The 20413-nt window shown below is 26.2% G+C and overlaps 1 protein-coding gene across 5 annotated transcripts in view; it reads left to right on the forward strand.

Annotated features, from left to right (window-relative positions):
* LOC129981957 (cell adhesion molecule Dscam2-like) overlaps positions 1–20413 on the forward strand; it is a 545016-nt gene that overhangs the window by 261000 nt on the left and 263603 nt on the right. For all 5 annotated transcript variants that reach the window (XR_008785388.1, XM_056093028.1, XM_056093030.1 and 2 more), the window contains 2 exons: positions 7480–7767; positions 14475–14594. Coding sequence is in view for 4 of the 5 variants with exons in the window: in XM_056093028.1 (XP_055949003.1) it covers positions 7480–7767; positions 14475–14594 (408 nt within the window). In the remaining variant the exon portion in view is untranslated. The remainder of the gene's footprint in view (positions 1–7479; positions 7768–14474; positions 14595–20413) is intronic.

Below are 20413 nucleotides of genomic sequence, written 5' to 3' on the forward strand. Positions count from 1 at the left end.
CTTCGAAAGCATCTGTGCTTGATAAACTGCCTCCCTCGATAGCAAAGAGATTGTACTAGTAAACTCGACAGGTTCGAGGAAAAGTATTTCTGATTGTATGTCATGGTCGATCACAGCAGCACTGGGTTCTTTGACAAACAGCTTCGATGTGTCAGCTAAGAATTACTACTTGAGCAATAAAGAAAACAAATGAAAAGTGAAAATTGATCCACTGTTTCGGATTTTTGATAAATGCGGAGGAAAACCTGCCTGTGACATTTCCTATTACCCATTGTAGCGATGTGATACATTTTGAGCAAATTATTTAGTTTTGACTCGGGGCACTGTTGAATTGAAAAAATAGATAAATGATAAAAAATGCTACAGTTATTCAATGATAATGTCTGCTTATAATGTTTTTTTTCTTGTGTTTATTGCAAAAGTAATCTTACTTAATGCCAATTCGTAATTGATTTTGTTTTGCTTATTGAGGTTAATAGTTAAAAATTTCTAGCGAGTGAGAAATATATTGTTAAAATTTTGTTGAATGATTTTTTAAATTGTTATTGAATAAAGTATCATTTTGATTTTATTTCATATTATGGAATTATGCCTGCAAAATTTAAAGATTTGTTTCTTATAAAGTCAAGTATAATATAAAATCAAAGAAATTATATACAATTATTTGTTTGTCATTTATATAAAAATTATCCAATATTGGAACATGCGTTCTATGATGTTTCATAATGATGCATATTTTCATTTATAAAATTTAGAACATTTTGATTTTCTTTTAAAAAATATCCATAATATAAATAAGAAAATTTATTAGAATAAATGATATAAAAAATACAATCATATTCAATAAGGTATTAAAATATTCCTGACAGCTTTATTTATGTTAAATTAAAGCAAATTCTTCAATTCTTCAAAAGCAATTTCTTTGTAGATCAGTTAATCAACAAAACAAGTAATACGTACATAGATTATAGAGTATAAATGCTATGTCTTAAAAAAATTAAGTTTCAGGTAATTCTTTATTTCTTTCACCACAGAAAAAGTAGCTTGCAATATGAAGTCTATTTTATATGTTTAAAGAATATATTTAAAATACTATTTAATATTATTTTCTGTCTGGTTTTATCAAGAGCTTTTTAAAGTTTAATAAAATTATAAAACTTTGTTATATATTTGAAACTATTAAACGAATAACATCTCGTATTGCAAAATATTGCTAACGTTTTTATACCTTAATAATGTTCCCAAAAATTATAATATATTTATTATACAAAAAAGGAGAAATATTTCAGACTGTATTTTTCAGAAACAATTAAAACTTTTTTTTAAGTTTAGAACAACAAATATGATGTAATATGGCAAATAAAAAAAAAAAAAAAAAAATGAGTGTTTTTTTCACCTATAAGTTTGTAAAACCATAATTTTTATTCTCTTTTTTCTTAATGATCTTTTAAAAATAATCGTTAGTTTAACCAAAACATATTTTAAAGCTTAAGAGGAAGTCTAGTTTAATAAAGTTTAATAAGTGTAATGTTTTGCTCTTGGGAGAAAACTTATTTTTAAACTTTTAGAAAAGAACTTTTGTAACAGCAAACTTAAATTGCCTTCGCTATTTTTTTTTGTTGCTTTTAAAAAATCATAATTAGAGACTTAATATTTTTATATAAAAGAAACTTAATACAGAATTCAAATAAGTCCGCTTCTTGATGTATGTTTTATTACCTTTGGAGAAACGTTCCTATTTTTTTTTTTTTATTCAAAAGCAAAAAATTTTAAAGATTGTGGTTTTATTTTTATTCGATAGATTTTTTCCATTATATAAATTAAAATATTGCTATAAGTTGACTTAACAAATATTTATTAGAAATGTAACTAAATTTTAAATATATACTTATCGAAATTAGTGTAATTAAAATTATGTGAGTTTAATGTTTTTTATCTTCCTTGTGTTCTTGGTCAATTTAAGATTATTTTTTGTAAATTAAAGTTTAATGTTTTTGTTTAAAAACTTTTATTGCAGCGAATTTACATAGAATGGGCATCATACCCTAAGTATGCATTAAAAAAAAATATGTTGCTCTATCTTAGAATTAAAATTAACTTCCAGTTTATATTTTTAAGACGTTGCTGAGATATTTGGTTAAATTGAAAATAAAAATATGTTTATTCTTAACGTTGAATAATAAAAAGCTAGTAACGCAGAAATTCAAACATGTGTCATTACTAATTTAGTTATTAAGAAAAGAAAACTGCCTATAAAGGCACTAATTTGGACAATTTTTTTTTTAATATAATCGATTACTCATTCATATTAATATAACGAAAAACTTGAAATTTTATGATATTAGAAATTGTTTTTTCAAGGAATTAAAGTAATTTGGATTTTTTTTAAAATTGCACCGTTTTCAGAAGTATTTGAAAAAAAATACATATAATTGTATATCAAAATAAATTTTAATATAATTTGAAATTATTATACTTACATATTATGAGTATTTTCTGTATACAATTTATAACTAATGAACATATACAAATGAAATAATCTATAAGTACGATATCTGTGCCAATACCAACAAACGATTATTTCGAAAATACTCGGCGGGTTTATGATATATTGGCAGACTATATCCCCAAACTGTTACATTTGCACATATGTTCAGGTTGTAAAAAAATAATTGTATCTAAGACTACCGTTCATTATTTCAGTCCCCTAGCTTGCTACGTTATTTTTTTATTAATCTTCTTATTTGACCACATCTATCGATTAAGGTTATTAAGTAGAATCGACAATCGATGGATAAGAGTTATTTTTCCATCGATATTATTTAGAAAATGGCTGGATTATGAAAGAATCAGATGTAAGTACAAAAAAAAAATTTAGTAAATTCTGACAATTTTTTTTCTTTTCTGAAAATTTAGATGAGATGTCTGGTATTTTCTTTTAATAATTCATCTTGTTTTATAAACAAATATTTAGTTTTGCAGCTATGCGGAGACATTTTTGAAATGTACCTTTCGAGTTCTTGTATCCTATTATCCCAATTCCTATCACAAAGCTACTTGATGGCCTTTAAAAAGAATGATGCTATGATGAATGATGAAATTAAAGAATGATGAAATGATGATATGATGAATCGTAAATCAAGGAGATAGTGGAATCTAATTTTGAACCCATGTTCCTCTTGAAACGGGAGAGATATTGTGATCAGGTTATTTAGCTTATTAGTTTTTTTTATATTAATTTATTTTAGTTCTTTAAATGGCAGATGCTATTCCGTAATGTGATATATTATTCCATCAATAAAACAAAAGCCAAAATAAGCATTTTCGATGTTGCGTGTGACATAAGCTATAAACTGATGGCTGGTATTTTTTGGTGCTTCTATGTTTGTGAATTCGATACTTAAAATTCATCAGTAAATGAATTATACCATGCATAAATGTGCAGGATTTCACTAAGTAAACTAAGCACAATCTGCTGATGAATAAAATGTATTACATTTAATTGATGAGAATTCTTAAAAAATAAATGATTTGATTGTTGTCCTGTATTTTTAAAATATTTTTTCAAAAACTAAAATGCGAGAATTCACGTTCAGCAGAATTTTGATTTGAACTCTCAACATATCCTTTAATATATAATATGAATAATATATACTGCTTAAATCGATATCACAACTTATATTAAAACTTATTTTCTATTTGCAGTCTCTAAACTACCGAAAGCATTTATGCATAAATCTTTTAACCTTAGAATGTAAGACTTTTTACAAATGAAACATTTTTTATTATTTTCGAAAGTAAATAATTTAATTTTAATGTTTTAAAAAATGTCACAAAAGTGATTTAAAAAAATAAGTTAGCCAATTTATTACATTATAAATTAAACAATATCCCAATGACAGAAGTCATGTTATAGCAATTCTGCAATGAAAATAAAAGCCTCTTTTTACTAATATATTTTTCTAGTGCAAAAAAAAAAAAAAAAATATTTTGCTAGTATTTTTAATAGCAGAATTATTTGTATATCTTGGTATTATTTTTCAAAGTCTCCAATTTAAAACAAAATCAATTACTATATATCGGTCTTTTCTACAAGGTTTATCAAAAAAGATTTATGAAAGGATTTCCAAATACCCATAGATGTCATTTGGAACAGTCATATGAAACTTATAAATGGAAAAACACCAGTATTTAAATAGCTATACGACACACTATAGTGTTCATTTTAACTTTTTATTCAACTTTCTTATTCACCCGTGATTTAGCATTAGCATTATTCGTAAAGTTGCTAAATCAAATTAAAAAAAAAAAAAATTGGGAAAATTAATTATATAAATAATAATTAATATGCTAATAAACAATATATTTTCTAGACATTATTTTTATATCGCCATGTATATAACAAATGACTTTTCCTAACAAGAAAAAGTCATTATTATACATTACATTTCACAATTTTGTTAATTATTTTCCTTTGATTAATGTTTATGGCAACATTTCAATATATTTAATGAAGCAATAGCTAATATTACAATAATACATTAAGATACCATGAGGTCATTATAAAGGTCAAACTAAAGTCTTATGAGATCTCTCTATATCTGATCAGTGAACGCTGTGAGGCTTTACCTGTGGATTTATTAAGGAGTAGTAATGCTTGATAGTGATATTCCTAGTTGAGCATCCTGAATTTGATACGTGAATATGCGCAACCAGGTAATACGTATATCAATATCTCTAGCAAATCACCCCAAGTGAGGTTAGAATTAATGAACCGTTGCTAGTAAACGAGATCTGCAGAGAAGATTGTTTGATATCCAAGTCATTTGGGTGCCATAGCAAACGTGGCAAGAGATATGCAACGAGCTCCAAATATATCGATGAAAGAATAATAGATTTAATTTTAAGTAACTTATTTATGGCACATATTGATTTAGAAATTCGGTGGTGTGGAATATTCAAATCAGCAGTAAATCATTTCAACGTATATTCGAAATGATTTGCTGTTATTTAAAGTTTTATTAATGCAAATCAAGCATAGTAACTCGTGCGTTGAATATGTAGTGACTTATCATTGTGGATATACTATCTAAATGTATCTCGGTGTCGTATTATTATGTGTAAAAGACTATCTGTAAAAACCTTTCCATCAAAAATCTTCATTCCTTCTTTATAAATATTTTAAATTATTATTTTAAAATGCTTAAATTATTATTTTAAATGCTTATACAAAATTATGACTGATAGCTAAAGGAAGTATTTACCAAATTAATGAATTCCTTTTAATACAATCTGAAAATAATTTAAAAGAAAGTAAATAGAAAGTACAGATTTCAATATTCGAAGCGACAATTGATAAATTCCCTAAGCTTATCATAGATGTACTCAAATGAAAGTGACAGTCGATAGATAAAGCGTATGGACTCGTTGGATCACAACCTCTAAAATATAAAATTGATTTAGTTTTGTGTATATTACTTCTTAGATGACGCTGGGAGCCTACATCTGTTTACATAATTTACCGTTAGTTTTTTTAAAAAACAGGGAATCACAATCGATAGTTTAAAGTTTCCTTGACTGTTGATGGTATGTACTGGCCTTTTCGTTCTTAATTTTTAATTTTAATGCTATTTTTTGTTTTTATTGTTATTTTTGTTATTGTATTTTTACTTTGTTGTGGTTAATTTCTTCTCATTTGTTGTTTTATATTTCCTTTCTGTTAAAATGGTATATCTCTTGAGCATAATTTCAGGGGATTTTCGGGTCACGAGGAATCATTATTAGACAATGTCTGTATTTCCTCACAGAAAAAATCCCTTTCTTTGAATCCCTGCCTGAGGGTGACCCTTGAAAAAGTCTTCAGGCCGGATTCTTTTTTTATATTTTTTATAATTTTTTTGGTTTAATTTTTATTTGATTTTTTGTTTTTCCTATTAACTTGATTCTAATACTTTTGTATATATATATATATATTATGCATACTTGAATAAAAAAATAATGTCATAATAGCATCCCCATAGGTAAATCACATTAATTCCCTACTATTTATTCTTAAAACGGAAAAACGGATGTTTGCGCAACTATACAACATGATGTTTTCTCATACCAACGGATCCCTAAAATCCATAGTAATACTATTGTTAGGTTGTTGCTGGATAGGTAGTTGGTTCTTAATTTTCTACAGAAGAGTTAAAATTAAATGCTTACCCTGAGGCGGGAACATCGATCTTTCAGCTCCTTAATTTTATATGCTGGATAAATTGCCGGATTTGCGTCTGATGAAATGACTAACTGCATTTCAAGACTGAATTATATAACTTGAATAATGTAGATAGGGAAATTTCCAGTCCAAAATACAACGTTATAGGAAGAGATAATGAATTTGTTTCCTAAAACACGTGTATACAATTTCGTTTGTATTAAGAACTCAAGACAGTTGTATGTAAAGATAAAGTTGTATAAAAATACTTGTACGAGTTGTATAAATAACTCTTACAACTATATATATTCCGTTAAAACATGTTTTTTATATTGTATCTTTAATTTGGATGCATCATAAATATAGTATTTTTTTTTCTTTCGGAATTGCATCAATTTAAGTAAAAAATTATCTCACTAAAATTTTTACATGTGAAGATAAATGACTTGAATATTTTAAAATTTGGAATTTAAGGACATTTAAATTTACCTTGAATTGATTATTTATCCAATTTTTAAAACCTCTAATTAACCTTGAATTTTTTCCATTGTGATTTAAATAAATTATTCACTATATTACGAAATGTTTTGCATAAATACTTTTAAAATAACCTAAATGATATGCTATTTTTTATATGTTTTCGTATAACTATGTCAGAAATGTGTATAATTGTTATCGGAGTATTCTTTAAAAAACTTCATTTTATTTTAATTTATTCTGACGAAACTCTTGTTCACTTGTTGTAAGTTTTTATTTGGATTGCTATAATTTTGTATTATTTCATGTCATTTCATTTATAAAGCAAAATTTTGCTTTGACTGTTATTTACTCTTAATGGAAAACAATTAATGAATAAAATAATTCAACTCATATATGAACTAATTTGCTTATACATTTTTTGATATATATATATATATATATATATATATTTTAAATTCGTTTTGCTTCGAAATACATTTTTGACTATCCTAAAGTTGAATGAACTTCAGTGAAAAAATATACCCTAATTACTGAACTAGAAATTTCTTAACTGCCACTTCATTTTCCAGAAAATTTTCAGAAAATCTGACTTTTTTTAAATCGTCTCAAAATTGTATTTCAACAAATTATCATCTTCATGCCACTTCTCAGGAAGAAATGAATAGAAAATACTATTTGATATTCTTTCATTAAGCTTTTTATATTTATTCCAATCGAATGAAAAGCCACTTTGTTCAAAATACTTCCAAATGGTTCGTTGAGCTTATAAGTTAATAATATATTTGCTTTCTTTCTTTTAGCGGCTCCTATGATAAGCCCATTCAGTTTTTCTGAAAACCTGGAAGAAGGAATGAGAAGTTCGATCATTTGTTCCGTTATCGCTGGAGACCCTCCAATTTCTCTAACATGGTACAGGAATGGTCGGCTCTTGAAGGAAACCTCCCCGGACATACAGATAGTACCAATCACTGATTTCGTCTCTTCTCTGATCATCAATCACGTTTCGAGACACCACAGCGGCAACTACACATGTTTTGCATCCAACAACGCCGCTGCTACTAATTACACAGCTACAATGGGGGTTAAAGGTAGGGATTTGATTGATTCCTTATGAGAATTGCTTTACAATTTCTATAGTGAAGTCTAGCCATTTGTGGATGTGAATTAGGATGATTGATGGTTAAGTTTAAATATGCTTGTCGTTTAAGATATGGTTATTCCAAAAGAATATTCTCTAATTAAGTAATTTTGATTAATTATAGTAATAATCTTCCTCTCATATAAATTGGATGAAATTAGGTAGTCCACAGTTATGGACAAGCAGGCATTGACCATAACATTAAATGGTATTTAATATTAATCCATGACCTTTTATTCTGTTTTTGTTCATTGGTAATTCCCACTATTTATTTATTTATCCACTAGTGGCACTTATCGATTACATTGATTGTATTTTACTAAGAAATTCATCATATTAAAATCACAGATTTTCATGCATAGAATAATGCATGATGTGGACTAGTTTGAATTGCGCTTTTATGATTGATTGATTTACAATTTCTATAGTTAAGTCTTGTCATATATGAAGGTGGATTAGGATGATTGATTTCTTAAATACTCGCGTCATTTGATTAAGATTTGATAAGCCCAAAAGTATATTTTATAATTAAATAATTTTGATTAATTATAGTGGTTATTTTCTCCTCATATAAATTAGATACGATTAGAAAGTACACAGTTATAGGTAATCAGGTACTGACCACAATATTAAATGGTCTTTAATATTACTTCATTACGATTTTGATTATTGGTAATTACCACTCTTTAAATGTTTTTTTCGCTAATGAGCTATATTAATTATATTTCATAAGGAAATTCATCATGCTAATATAAATCATTAGACAGTCTGAATTGTAATTATATGATCAAGTAATTTGCAGTGCACCTGTCTTCATGGAGGGAATCATGGAAATTTCTTTCTACTTTAATGATTTTTATTTTGAATTGCAATGCAAATATGCGATATATATTCACGTTACCTAAAATGCTGTATATTATAAAATAATACGTCTATAATAAAATAGTTCCTATCTCATTAATATCAATGTATGTCCCTTAAATTACGCTTAATTACAAACGTATTAAACAAGAAAAACTGCAGACATAACAATTAATTTTCATCTAGGAGCTCTAAATAATAGTACTCAGGCTTTGTTATTGAGATTAAAAAACAGACAGTATTAAGACATTAATTGTGAAATTCATTTATCTTAATCTTATTGCTTAACATCTTACGAAATTCTTATGTAGTAAGTGTTGAATCTTAATAATATTTGATGACAAGGATAATTACTTGTTAGCTTGACGTAATTTTTTCCATTCTCGCATATTTTATTTTTTATCATAATTTGAAATTTATTGGTCCTTTACGAGCTTAGATATTTTCAATTAATTAAATTGAATCTGATGTCTAAACAATTATATTTCATCATGTTTTATTTTATTCATATACATTGCAAATTGTTTTCATACTTATTAAATAATGATTAACAAATTAACAGCCAATCTTTAAATATATTCTGGATAAAAATATATTTATTTTTTTCCTAAGACAATTCGATTAATTTCATTTCACTTGAAACAAAAACGAAACTTTGTAAAAAATTCAGTACTCAGATTAAAATTGACAATTATAGGCAATTAATCGCACTAAACTGCATTATGTTTCTTAACAGATTTAATAACTTTAGAATTGTGAAAAAGAAATTTTCTTATATAAAAGTCTTATAATCATCTTTATGTAATAGCTATTAAATATTAAAGAGAGTTTTTTTTTAAATTTTACTTTGGAAAAAACTGCTTTTTAATAAAATATAACATAGTTTAGCACTTTCAAATATAATTTCAAAATTTCATAGCTCAGTTTTTAATGAGTATTATGCAAAGCGATAGTATTCACTTTATTGGGAACATAGTTAAATCTGTCACATTATTTGTTTCGTAACATAAATATATATCTTCGGAAAATCCACTCACGATTTAACATTAATCTAACATTTGCATCACTCTGTTACTTCCAGTATTAAATATAATATTTTTTAAATAATAAATATATATATATAATAACATTTTTTCCTAAAATATGAAAGCAGCGTAAATGTAAAAACTTTTGCGAAATCAAAAATCCACGGGAACATTAAAAGAAACACCTTTCTACAATCTAAAAATAAAATATTTTAAGATTATTTCATATAATAAAAAAAAGTTGTTGTTGCTGTTTATCCCCCTTGAATTGAACACCAATTCAAACCAAGACAAGAGATCGGGGAAAAAGGGGTGCAGTAGCTTCTGAAAGTAAAGACCCCAGAGCACCCAAGGACAGAAGTCTGACTTTTTCTCATATGAAGATGACATTCACACACTCGCTTGCACAACCCCTTTCTACAAGGGGGTTTTTTCACACACCTCACCGATAGAACACATGGTAGAGAACAACTATGCCCGAACCAGGACTCGAACCTGGGACACCCAGATCACGGGGAAGGCACGCTAACCTTAGGCCAAGAAGCCAGCAAAAAAAGAAAAAAAAATGTTTGGAAAATAATTCAGATTTTATCACTCTTATCAATTAATAGAGATAAGCAACAATTCGTATTTCATTTTAAATGAAGGTTTTCAAACATATTAAATTGCAAGATTCTTTAAGTGATAATATTCACTTTAAATATATTAGTTACTTAGATATATACTTCAGATAATATACAGTAGAAATAAGCTCCTTTTTCTTCCTCTATTACTTAATATAGGGGTCAATTTTTCCTTTCTTGATTTTTTTCCATTCCTTGTTATATAATATAAATACATACTCATTATATATATTTTTTATTTCCGTAAAAAAATTAGCTACCATTATCTTATCTTTATAGACGAACATAAAAGCAGTCTTAAGACATTTCTTAAGACTGCTTCTCATAATCATCACACTTAACCATCCCTTATACATTAACATATAAAGATCATTTATTTTTGTTTTAAAAATGCACGATTACTTCTGTCTCGTTTCTCATTTCCAAAATTATACGTATCGTAAATATCAGTGCGAAACGTTTCATAAATCTATGCAACCGTCGAAAAATATGTATCTATGCAACAGTTTACAGACAGGTCATATGCAAAAACATCTTTATTCTGGTCATAATCATTATACTTAAAAACTTTGAAACAGTCATCACTAGATAGCAGCATTTGCAAAATGGTCAACAAGCCAATGTCATATCACCCTCATTATACTTTGCCATAAGCTTAAGCAGCCAGTGCAGATAGCAAATAGTCGAACCGGGAGACATAGCAAATGTATTCAGGACCATAACTAATGATGCATTTTGATTCCATCTTGGAGCTACTCGTAACTCATATTCAAATATCGTTTCGACAATACCAATCAAATGCATACCGTTACAAGGCAATTATGAAGCCTTGCTGAAAGCGATGGAGTTTTCGATTCAAATTTTAACAAGAAGCTATTTTCTATGATATATAGATGTTTTAATCATAAATTCGATGCAAAGCAGTTTCGATTCTCTTTTGAGAAGACGCTTTGAGTATTACAATTTAGAAATGATTCTTAAACTTTGGACTTTAACTGTATTCAGTATTTAACATTTCTATAAGTGAGATATATTTAAATGTAAGCTATTTAAACTTTTAGTGCTTAAATATTCTGATAGAATTGAATAAATTATCGGTGTCGGAATATTTAAAATTTACTGTGTTTCATTTCGCAATTTAAATCTTATATTTTAGCTAGTCTTATCTTAAATTTCTGGAAATATTTAAGATAATCAATTTATGATGAGAAAAGGATGTTTTCATTTAATGATATTTTATTCTGATACGTGATTTCTGTTGCGGGAAAATAACGTGATTTTCGTTGCGTGAAAATAACGTGATTTCCATTTTCAATAATAAATACATTATTGCATTTTACATGAAACTTACTTTCAGATTCATGCAAAATACGTTTAAAAAAACCTGTTCAGATGAAGGTGAACAATTACAAGTTCAATTTAACTATTTTTACCATATTTTTAAGGTTGTTATGCCGATGTTATATATATTTAATTTTTCATGCGAAATATTTTTTTTTCATGATAAAAATTTAAAATGTTATCGAAAATTTTACTAAATATCCTGTTAATCCATACATGAGTAAATGTCTGTTGGGTATTGTTATGAATTACTACAAACTTATTTGGATTCTTTCAAAATTTTAATTTTTTCCCTTCATTTGGGAAATAAAATATTATTCATGTATAAATTAATGATTTTTAAAATGTAACTAATATTCAAATTCATTGCTTAAAATATAATAAGTTATATAAATATTTGAATGAAATATATTTTGATATTTGAATTTAATATATATATATTTTTAAATTATCATTAATAGAAAAAACAATTTTGTGAAACCTGAGAAATGTCCCATTAATTGCACTAAATTAAAAATTATCATAAATCATTTCTATATGAAAAAATCAATTTCTGAAAATAAAGAATAATGTGTTATTTAAATATTTAATTAATTTGCAATGCTATTCACATTTCATGTTTAGATATCAAAAATTCGATTTTAGTACTCCAATAACTAAATAATGTTGGTTGTTTTTTTATCAATGGAAAAAAAATATTTATTTGCTTTGCTTTGTGACGATTAATAGTTTATCTATGAAATGCCAAATTGGAAATGGATGTCTTAATTTATATATTTTATAAATTTTATTATAAAGATTAATAATTGAAATACTGGATTAATCTTAAGCCGTAATGGTTTTTGCATGCAGTAAGCCAAAGAACTCCTTTTAGCAGTGAAATTTCAGACAATTATTCAACTCCCCCCTAATCCTAAACAAACCTCCTCTAAATCACCTCTATCCTGAACAAACATCCTCCTAGAACAATGGGTTTAATTTCTCAAGCAAAAATCATTTGCCAAGACGAGGAATGTTTACGGAACATTCTAATTTACCGCTAAAAATTGCTAAATACTTTAAAATATCTTCCATTTTTGCAGTTATCGTCTATAATTTACCTTATTTACCATACACGAAAAAAGATTTGTCATATGTATATCGAATTTTTCTTTCAATTTTAATATAAAAAAACCCTCGAACTTCGTGTAGGAACTTTCCAGTTATATATATATATATAAAACTAATTATATATATATATATATATATATATAATTAGTTTTCCTTTTTCGCTGCTAGCGTAATTTTTCTTAAATTATTTTCTAACAGGAGTTTTAGGAGTTTTAATATAAAATGGAACTTTTAAAGATATTTAGTAGCTTAAGGTGGTAAAAGAATATTCTTCACCGTATCCCAAATTGCGAAATATAACCAATATTTTCAACAATAGTCAGAATCATGTTATAAAACATTAAGTTTGATCATCAATATTAAAATAATAATTTTCAGTATATGATAAGTTCAGAATATTTGATTGTTTAATTTAAATAAAATAATAATAATCAGTGTTTCTGAGCGTTGCTAGCTTCAAAAGACTTGAAAAGTACTTTTGTGGGATGTTTACGCTTTCAGCATCTTCTTCTATAGATGATTGACAAAATTGTTGATTCCGAAACTTTGTATAATTTCATTTCCGTTTAACTAAAAACACTGACATTTTCTTTTTTCAGTGAAAAATCTTATTATTTCAATAAATGATATTAATTTCGAAAAAAAATATTAAAATTTTACTTTGAAAACTCAGTAATTTTAAATGTACTTTGAAAAATATAGAAAAATCGCTAATTTGAACACAAAAAAAACTGTTTACTGTATTTTGGCAATATTAATTAAAACCTTTCACCTATTTTGGAGAAAAATATTCAAGATTCCAAGCTCCAACTACCAAAAAATATTAAAAACTATTGACAAATAAAATGTAGTAGTATAAAATGTAGAATATTAATTTTCGCATATCACTTTAATCTCAATTAATACAAATTTCATAATTTTAGTTAAATTTAACAAATTTTAACACCATTAGAAAAGTGTTAAGTAATATTATTCTAGTATGACTTACTATTATAAATTTATTCAATTTAAATTAAATAATGTTGTATCCTTATGTATATTATCCATATTTATTCATGTCCAATGCATACTTAGTACAATTATAAGCCCGCACTATTTTTTTTACTTGTAAAATCACTTATTTTTGAAGATAGATTAAAATAATAATAAAAAAATTAAAAATTACATTTTTTAAAAAAATATAAATTTTCGAGACATAATTAAAATATATTTTATTATGTAAAATGTAAATTTCAATTTCTAAGTACTCAATCTCAAAAGAAATTGATTATCTTAAAAACACACAAACAAAACTGAGAAAAGAGTCGATTGTCATTTTTTTTTAAAAAAACTCCCTCTAAATGTAATGGAAATTGATTATTTTATTTAATAATTCAAACATTCACGTGATTTGGTGAAACCTGATTAATACTCAAGTTCCGCTACTCTCCAAATGTATAAAAGGAAAACAAGCTGGAATATAAATCAGATAATAAAAAAAGAAAAGTGAAAAATAATAAATAAAAATTCATTTTCGATTTTTTTCCACTGCATTGTAGTTAACTATCCATTTGCGGTATCGAATAATGCATTAATATTCATGAGAACGATTTCTATTAATTCATGGTATTTGCTGAGTTAGTATTTTCTCTACATTAATACTTTTTATTCTCGGCATTTCTTTTTTTTCTTCTAATTTTTTTCGATTTTTTTTTCAGCTCCGCCTGTTTGGGTGATTAAACCTAGTGATCAATCAGCTTTAGAAGGGACTTCTGTCACGTTCGACTGTCAGGCAGAAGGACAACCTAGACCAGTCGTCAGGTGGAAATTTGGAAAAGGTAAAAAGTTTTAAAAAAAAAGACTTTGTGATAGTCAATAGTGTTAAGTTTCTTACGTGGGAAATTTGTAATGTGTTCAGAGTCGGCGTGAGTTTTGACAGAAATATCCAGGTGCAATTTCTCAAAACTCGAAAAAAAGAAAAAAATTCTTTCAATATACCAGTCTCTCAATATATTAGTATATGTTTAAATGTAGTTATTTTACGTTACTGCATAAACAAAAAAAAATCCATGAATTTATTGCTAAAATCATACTAGTCAATTCTTTTTCTTCTAAACATCTTTAGAAAGAAATCCTTTAATAAACTGTCAACATTATAATTTGAACAAAAATTATATTTTGTTCTGATAACGGACTTCGTTATTTCATTTCATTTTATTTTGTGAAATCTTAAAACGCAGTAAGGGCAAGAATTTTACAAAAATATATTGTTTTCTTCCTTTATAAAATATAATGAAGATTGTTCATTTACATACCAAAAATATATATAATCTATTGATTTAAAAACTAGACCAGAATGTTCATAATTTTATTTTACATTGGGTGTTCGATAAAGTCTTTTTATCGCCCTTTTGGAGTTTAAAACTGGTAATTATAATTATAAAAGTTGTGTCTAAGCATAATTCTCAGCAATGATTATGGAAATAGATACTACAATATCTGAGGAAATAACTTATAGAGACCTTTGGTGATATACCCAGAAATCGGATCATCTATCCACAAAATGATATTGGATTTTCAAAAACATTCGTAATATGTGGAACAATATTTTCCTTATAAGAAAAGACACCATGCATATTTAAATGTAAATTGCACATTCATTTTTTTTCTCGAGATATCCAATAGCATTACTACATGAAACTCATCAAAAGATGAGGATGTATTTATTACCATGTATGTATACCATTTATTTATATGAAGATGTATTTATATGAAGATGTATATATGAAGATGTCGTTATCATATTTTCTTTAATTCAGCCTCCATATACATTCACTATTCTTGTGCATCATTCTTTGACATATTTATCTACAGTGCAGTTCAATATAGTAACATCTTACAACCTTAAAGGTTGCAAGATATTACAATTTTGAGCTGCTATGTGAGTATCAGTATTAGAAGACATGGTTTGAAGTCATTTAATTGCCCAAATAATAATAAAAAAAAATCGAAGTTTCCATTTTTTAATGGTGTCTTTCAACAGGTTACATTCATGTAAATGAAGAACGAGCAAGTGTCACGCCAACTGCATTCTTTTTATTAATGAAAAAAACAACAACTTTATTTTGAATTAAGAGATTTATCATGAATAAACTGGGTAAATTTCTGAATTTCCAACAAGTGACATCACTGAGCAGTGTTATAACCACACAATTATGTCTGGACACCAGTTTGATAGTTCTAATAGTAAGAATTTAATCGTTACGAAGAAGAAAACTAACATTTTATTAATAATTTTTAAACTTTTTATATTTAAAAAAAATTGTTTTGTTTTTCTAGCATTAAATTTAAAATTTTATGGATTGTAATTATAATAATGATTTTTTTCAGATTTTTAAAAAAAATCCAAATTAATAAATGTTTGGCTAATGCAGTCAGCATAAGATTAATTGCGTTTCATCACACTGATATATTCAGTGTCTTCGGTATTTCTAAGATGTTCTATGATGGATAATTGTGAAATAAACTGTCAAAAAAAGCCATTAAATGCCTATACATATACAGCAATAAACCCTAAATTCATGTTCTCTTTAAGAAGAACAGCGTAGTTAAATTAATTCAGATATGGATCTGAAGTTTATTATATTGATAAGAGAATCAATATAAATCTGAAATACTTCTTTAGACTCACTTTGAATGTTAAAGTAAAATAAGTACTTGTTTGTAACAACTTTGGCCCTAAAAGTAATTTTTAATTATGTTTTGGAATTGAATTTCACATATCTTGGGAAATACGATGGTGTTTTCCGGGGAAAAATAGTCCTATGATGAAGGAATAAAATATTTTTAAAAAGTCAAATTTAATTAGAAAGTAATAAATATTCACTGTAAAAAAGTAATTGTGGGTGTTTTTTGATATATTTGTAGGTGTCAAGCAAAAATGTTTATTAAGTAATACTCAGTCACAATCTTTCTTGAGTGCGTATTCCAAGTTCCACTTTTGGGGAAAGTATATGAAAATATTTAGAGACATATGGACCAAATTTTCTGGTAGAGAATATTTAACTATGAAAAATATATTATAAAACATTTATATGTGAAATAAAAATATTTATAAAAAACAGTTATAATATAAATAACTATATATTTATATTTATATATAACTTTATTTTATATATATTTATATATAAAATAAAAAATACGATAAATAATATATATATATAATATATATGTAATGATATTTTAATTCTAATTTGAATTTAATTAATTTCTAAAGTTTTATCTTAATTTAGCCCATAGTAACTTTATTCTAAAACATTCTCTTATTTGTTGATCCAATTCCACTGTCTCTACTTAATTAATTCAAGAGAAGCTGTGTAAAATTGCTGAATCGGCTAAAAACCTAACTTTCCCACACTCCGAGTGAAGAGACAAAATACCGCTGATGAGACAAATTATTATTATTTTTTAAATCTCCCTGCGTTTCCCCTACCTCGCCGACGCGTGTAATCCCTATCGAAATCTCATTATATATTAGCACTATGAAGAAATATTTTCCCTATCAATTTCTCTGGTTATATAAGACCAAGGATAAAATGTCCAAGAGCTTTTTCCTCGTTCTTTTCTGTATCGTTCTGTGTGTTCATCGCTTATACATATGCCTGCTTCTTCAAAATGAAATAAAACGACGTCACGGAATCAAAAGTGCCTTCATTATCTTCAAACTGCCTTCTGCTTCAACTAAAATAATGCTTATATATATATATATATATATATAATATACGTTTCTGTTATTGTGAACGAAAATCTTTCTTATTTAAACTTGAAATTAGACATGAAAAGTTTTAATTATAACATCAACCGTTCTCGTGAGAGCCTGTCTTCAAATTTCTCTTCAGCCTTTCCATTCAAGCATAAAAGATTTAATGGTATCTATTAAATACCTTTTTTACAGAAAGGATTTCCAGTATATTGTAATGTCTCGAGCTTTAGTAATTAAATTTCATATAAGATTCTTATTCCAGAAATCCCCGTGAATGGTGTTGCAAAGATTTAATACATTTGGGAATTAATTGAACAATGGACATAACGATTAATGTCTTTTGTGATCGTGTTATGATGAATGGCAAAATGAAGAGAATTAATTAATTATTTCCATTAAAGACATAAATGGAATTTTTTCAAAGTCTATTCTATAGAATCCTGTTTAGAAGTGGGAAAATGCCGTGTCTGGGAATCATTTAGCAATTTTGGCATCCACCCAGCTTAGTGATAGCAGCGATGGACTTCTTTTTTTACTAGGCATATGTATAGCTTAAGATGAATTTCCTTCAACAAAAAAATGAGATGGTAGTGGCAAAAATATGTCTAACATTTTTTTATTAGGGATAAAATAAATACGCTGTAATATTAATCATTTTAAGAAAATCATTCTTTGAAGTAAATTCTATTAGTGTAAAAAATCATTTTCAAAAGATTAGAAATTATTATTTCTCACCCCATAAATGCAGTAAAAATGGCGAATTTAAATTTTTTCCCTAAATATTATTGAACTTGTACGCCTGACGAAGTATTTTTGGAAATAAGTTTGTGATAAAATTATCTGCTTTGAATAAGAATAATATTATGTCCATGTTTTTTCTTAAATATGCAGCAAATATTCTGTTTGAAACCGGACATTTCCCTCCTAATGATATTCGTTTTTATACCTTTTTTATGAGCTTGCTTGCTTGCTTATTTTGATAACTTAAATTTATATGCCACCATTTTTTCTTTTATATTGACTTCTTTTCCTCCTTCTCCCCTTCTTTTTTTGTACTACTTTATGAGATATGGCGAAAGATGTTTTAAAAAAAAAACGTGAAATTGATATCTTGTTAATTTTAAAAGGAAAACGTTTAGACCCAAATATTCAACATAGGCAAGATTTTAAATATATTTTAAATATACCAAAAGTATTCTAAATCATTTTCGATTTTTCATTAAAGTATAAGCCTGTGATTATTTATATTAGGTAAGAGCCTAAATATGAACACTTCAATCGATATCAGTTTAAATATTTCACAAAAGGGATATGACATAATTTAATGTATACACTATATATATGTGTGTGTGATGATATATATAAATTTAAATTAAATAATAATTAATTTCCACATTTTCGAAATTTGAGACTTTGTATTCATTTGGAAAATGAAAAATTGAAAAATATATTATTCATTTACCATATACAAAATATTTCATAAAATATGTTATAATAACCATTTGGTAACAAAATTAAGAAGTTATTAAAATATTTATGATCTTTTTAATTGATAAAATAAACTTCGTCCTAAAAAAAGTATTTAAAAATTGATTTTTTATTTTATTTATTTATTTGCCTAGCCAAAAATTAAGAGTCATAAGACGGAGTGAACTGAAAAACTGAATTATTTAAAATATTGATTCTAGTTTTTTTTTTTTTTCACCAACACTTTAATGAGACACCCGCCTCCCTTCCACAGCCCAGTTAATTGCTTAAAAAATGGTTTAATAGACATTTAAGACATTTAAAAAAATCGGATTCATCATCATAAGGAGAATTTTACATTAATACGATGTAAGAAAAAATAAAATATAATTCTTCAAATTCAAGAGTATTCAGTCTTGGCATGCACTTGATACATATTTACTGAAACCCCTAATGATAAAATTAATGATTGGTTTTCTGGAGAGGAATCACTCCTAGCAGGAGAAATAAATATGAAATACATATATACGTTCATACGCAATGTAAGATATGAATTGGATAACCTCATAAATAAAAGTATAACTTTTAATTATTTACTTTCCGAGGTATCAGGTATTTCTTTTGTTGTCCTTAAGATTAGTTTATTAGTTTGTGCGTGTTTCATATGCATATGTGCAAATATGAAAATTTCATCGTTATTCCAAAGTTCTATGCACATCTAATAACTCAATATTTTCGGAATTCCCCAATACATCCTTTATTCTTAGTTTGACTACATTTGTTTAAACAATATTCATCTGTCATGAATATAATTTTATTGAAAGGGAGCATTTCATTTATGCGGGCTTATCCAAAATATCTAACTTGAATTACCCATGTTTGCCGATTATAATCTAATATTTAGTTTTCGCTTAAATGTTTTAATAGCTAGTTATATAGACATTATTAGTTACAGCTTCTTTACTTTTCTAACTAATTTCGGCTTGAAATTTTAATAATTTAATCGTTTTGGGAATTTTAGCTTGTATCTTAAATTGATAATAAAAATTATTCTTTATCTGAGAATAGAATTTGTATGAAAAGAATATCAGTTTTGTATTGTATTCTTAGAATTAAAAAATCATTTACATATATGAAGTAATTTCTTATTCAAATGTCATTGCAATATTTTCAGAATTACTTTAGAAGATACTTCATCGCTTTATATAACCTTTTTATCTATTATTATATTGTTACAGTTAAATAAATATTTCAATTAAATAAAAATAATTACAATATTAAATGATAAAAATTACAATTGAACATCAGAAAAAGAGTAATAAAATAACACATTCTAAAGGAAAATTTATATTTGTAATTTGTTTTCTGCATGTTTCATTTGTTATGTTATAAAATGTTACTTAAAAGCAAATAGTTGCATTTGATTGA

Source organism: Argiope bruennichi, chromosome 8, assembly GCF_947563725.1.
Source record: "Argiope bruennichi chromosome 8, qqArgBrue1.1, whole genome shotgun sequence".
Lineage (NCBI taxonomy): Eukaryota > Metazoa > Arthropoda > Arachnida > Araneae > Araneidae > Argiope > Argiope bruennichi.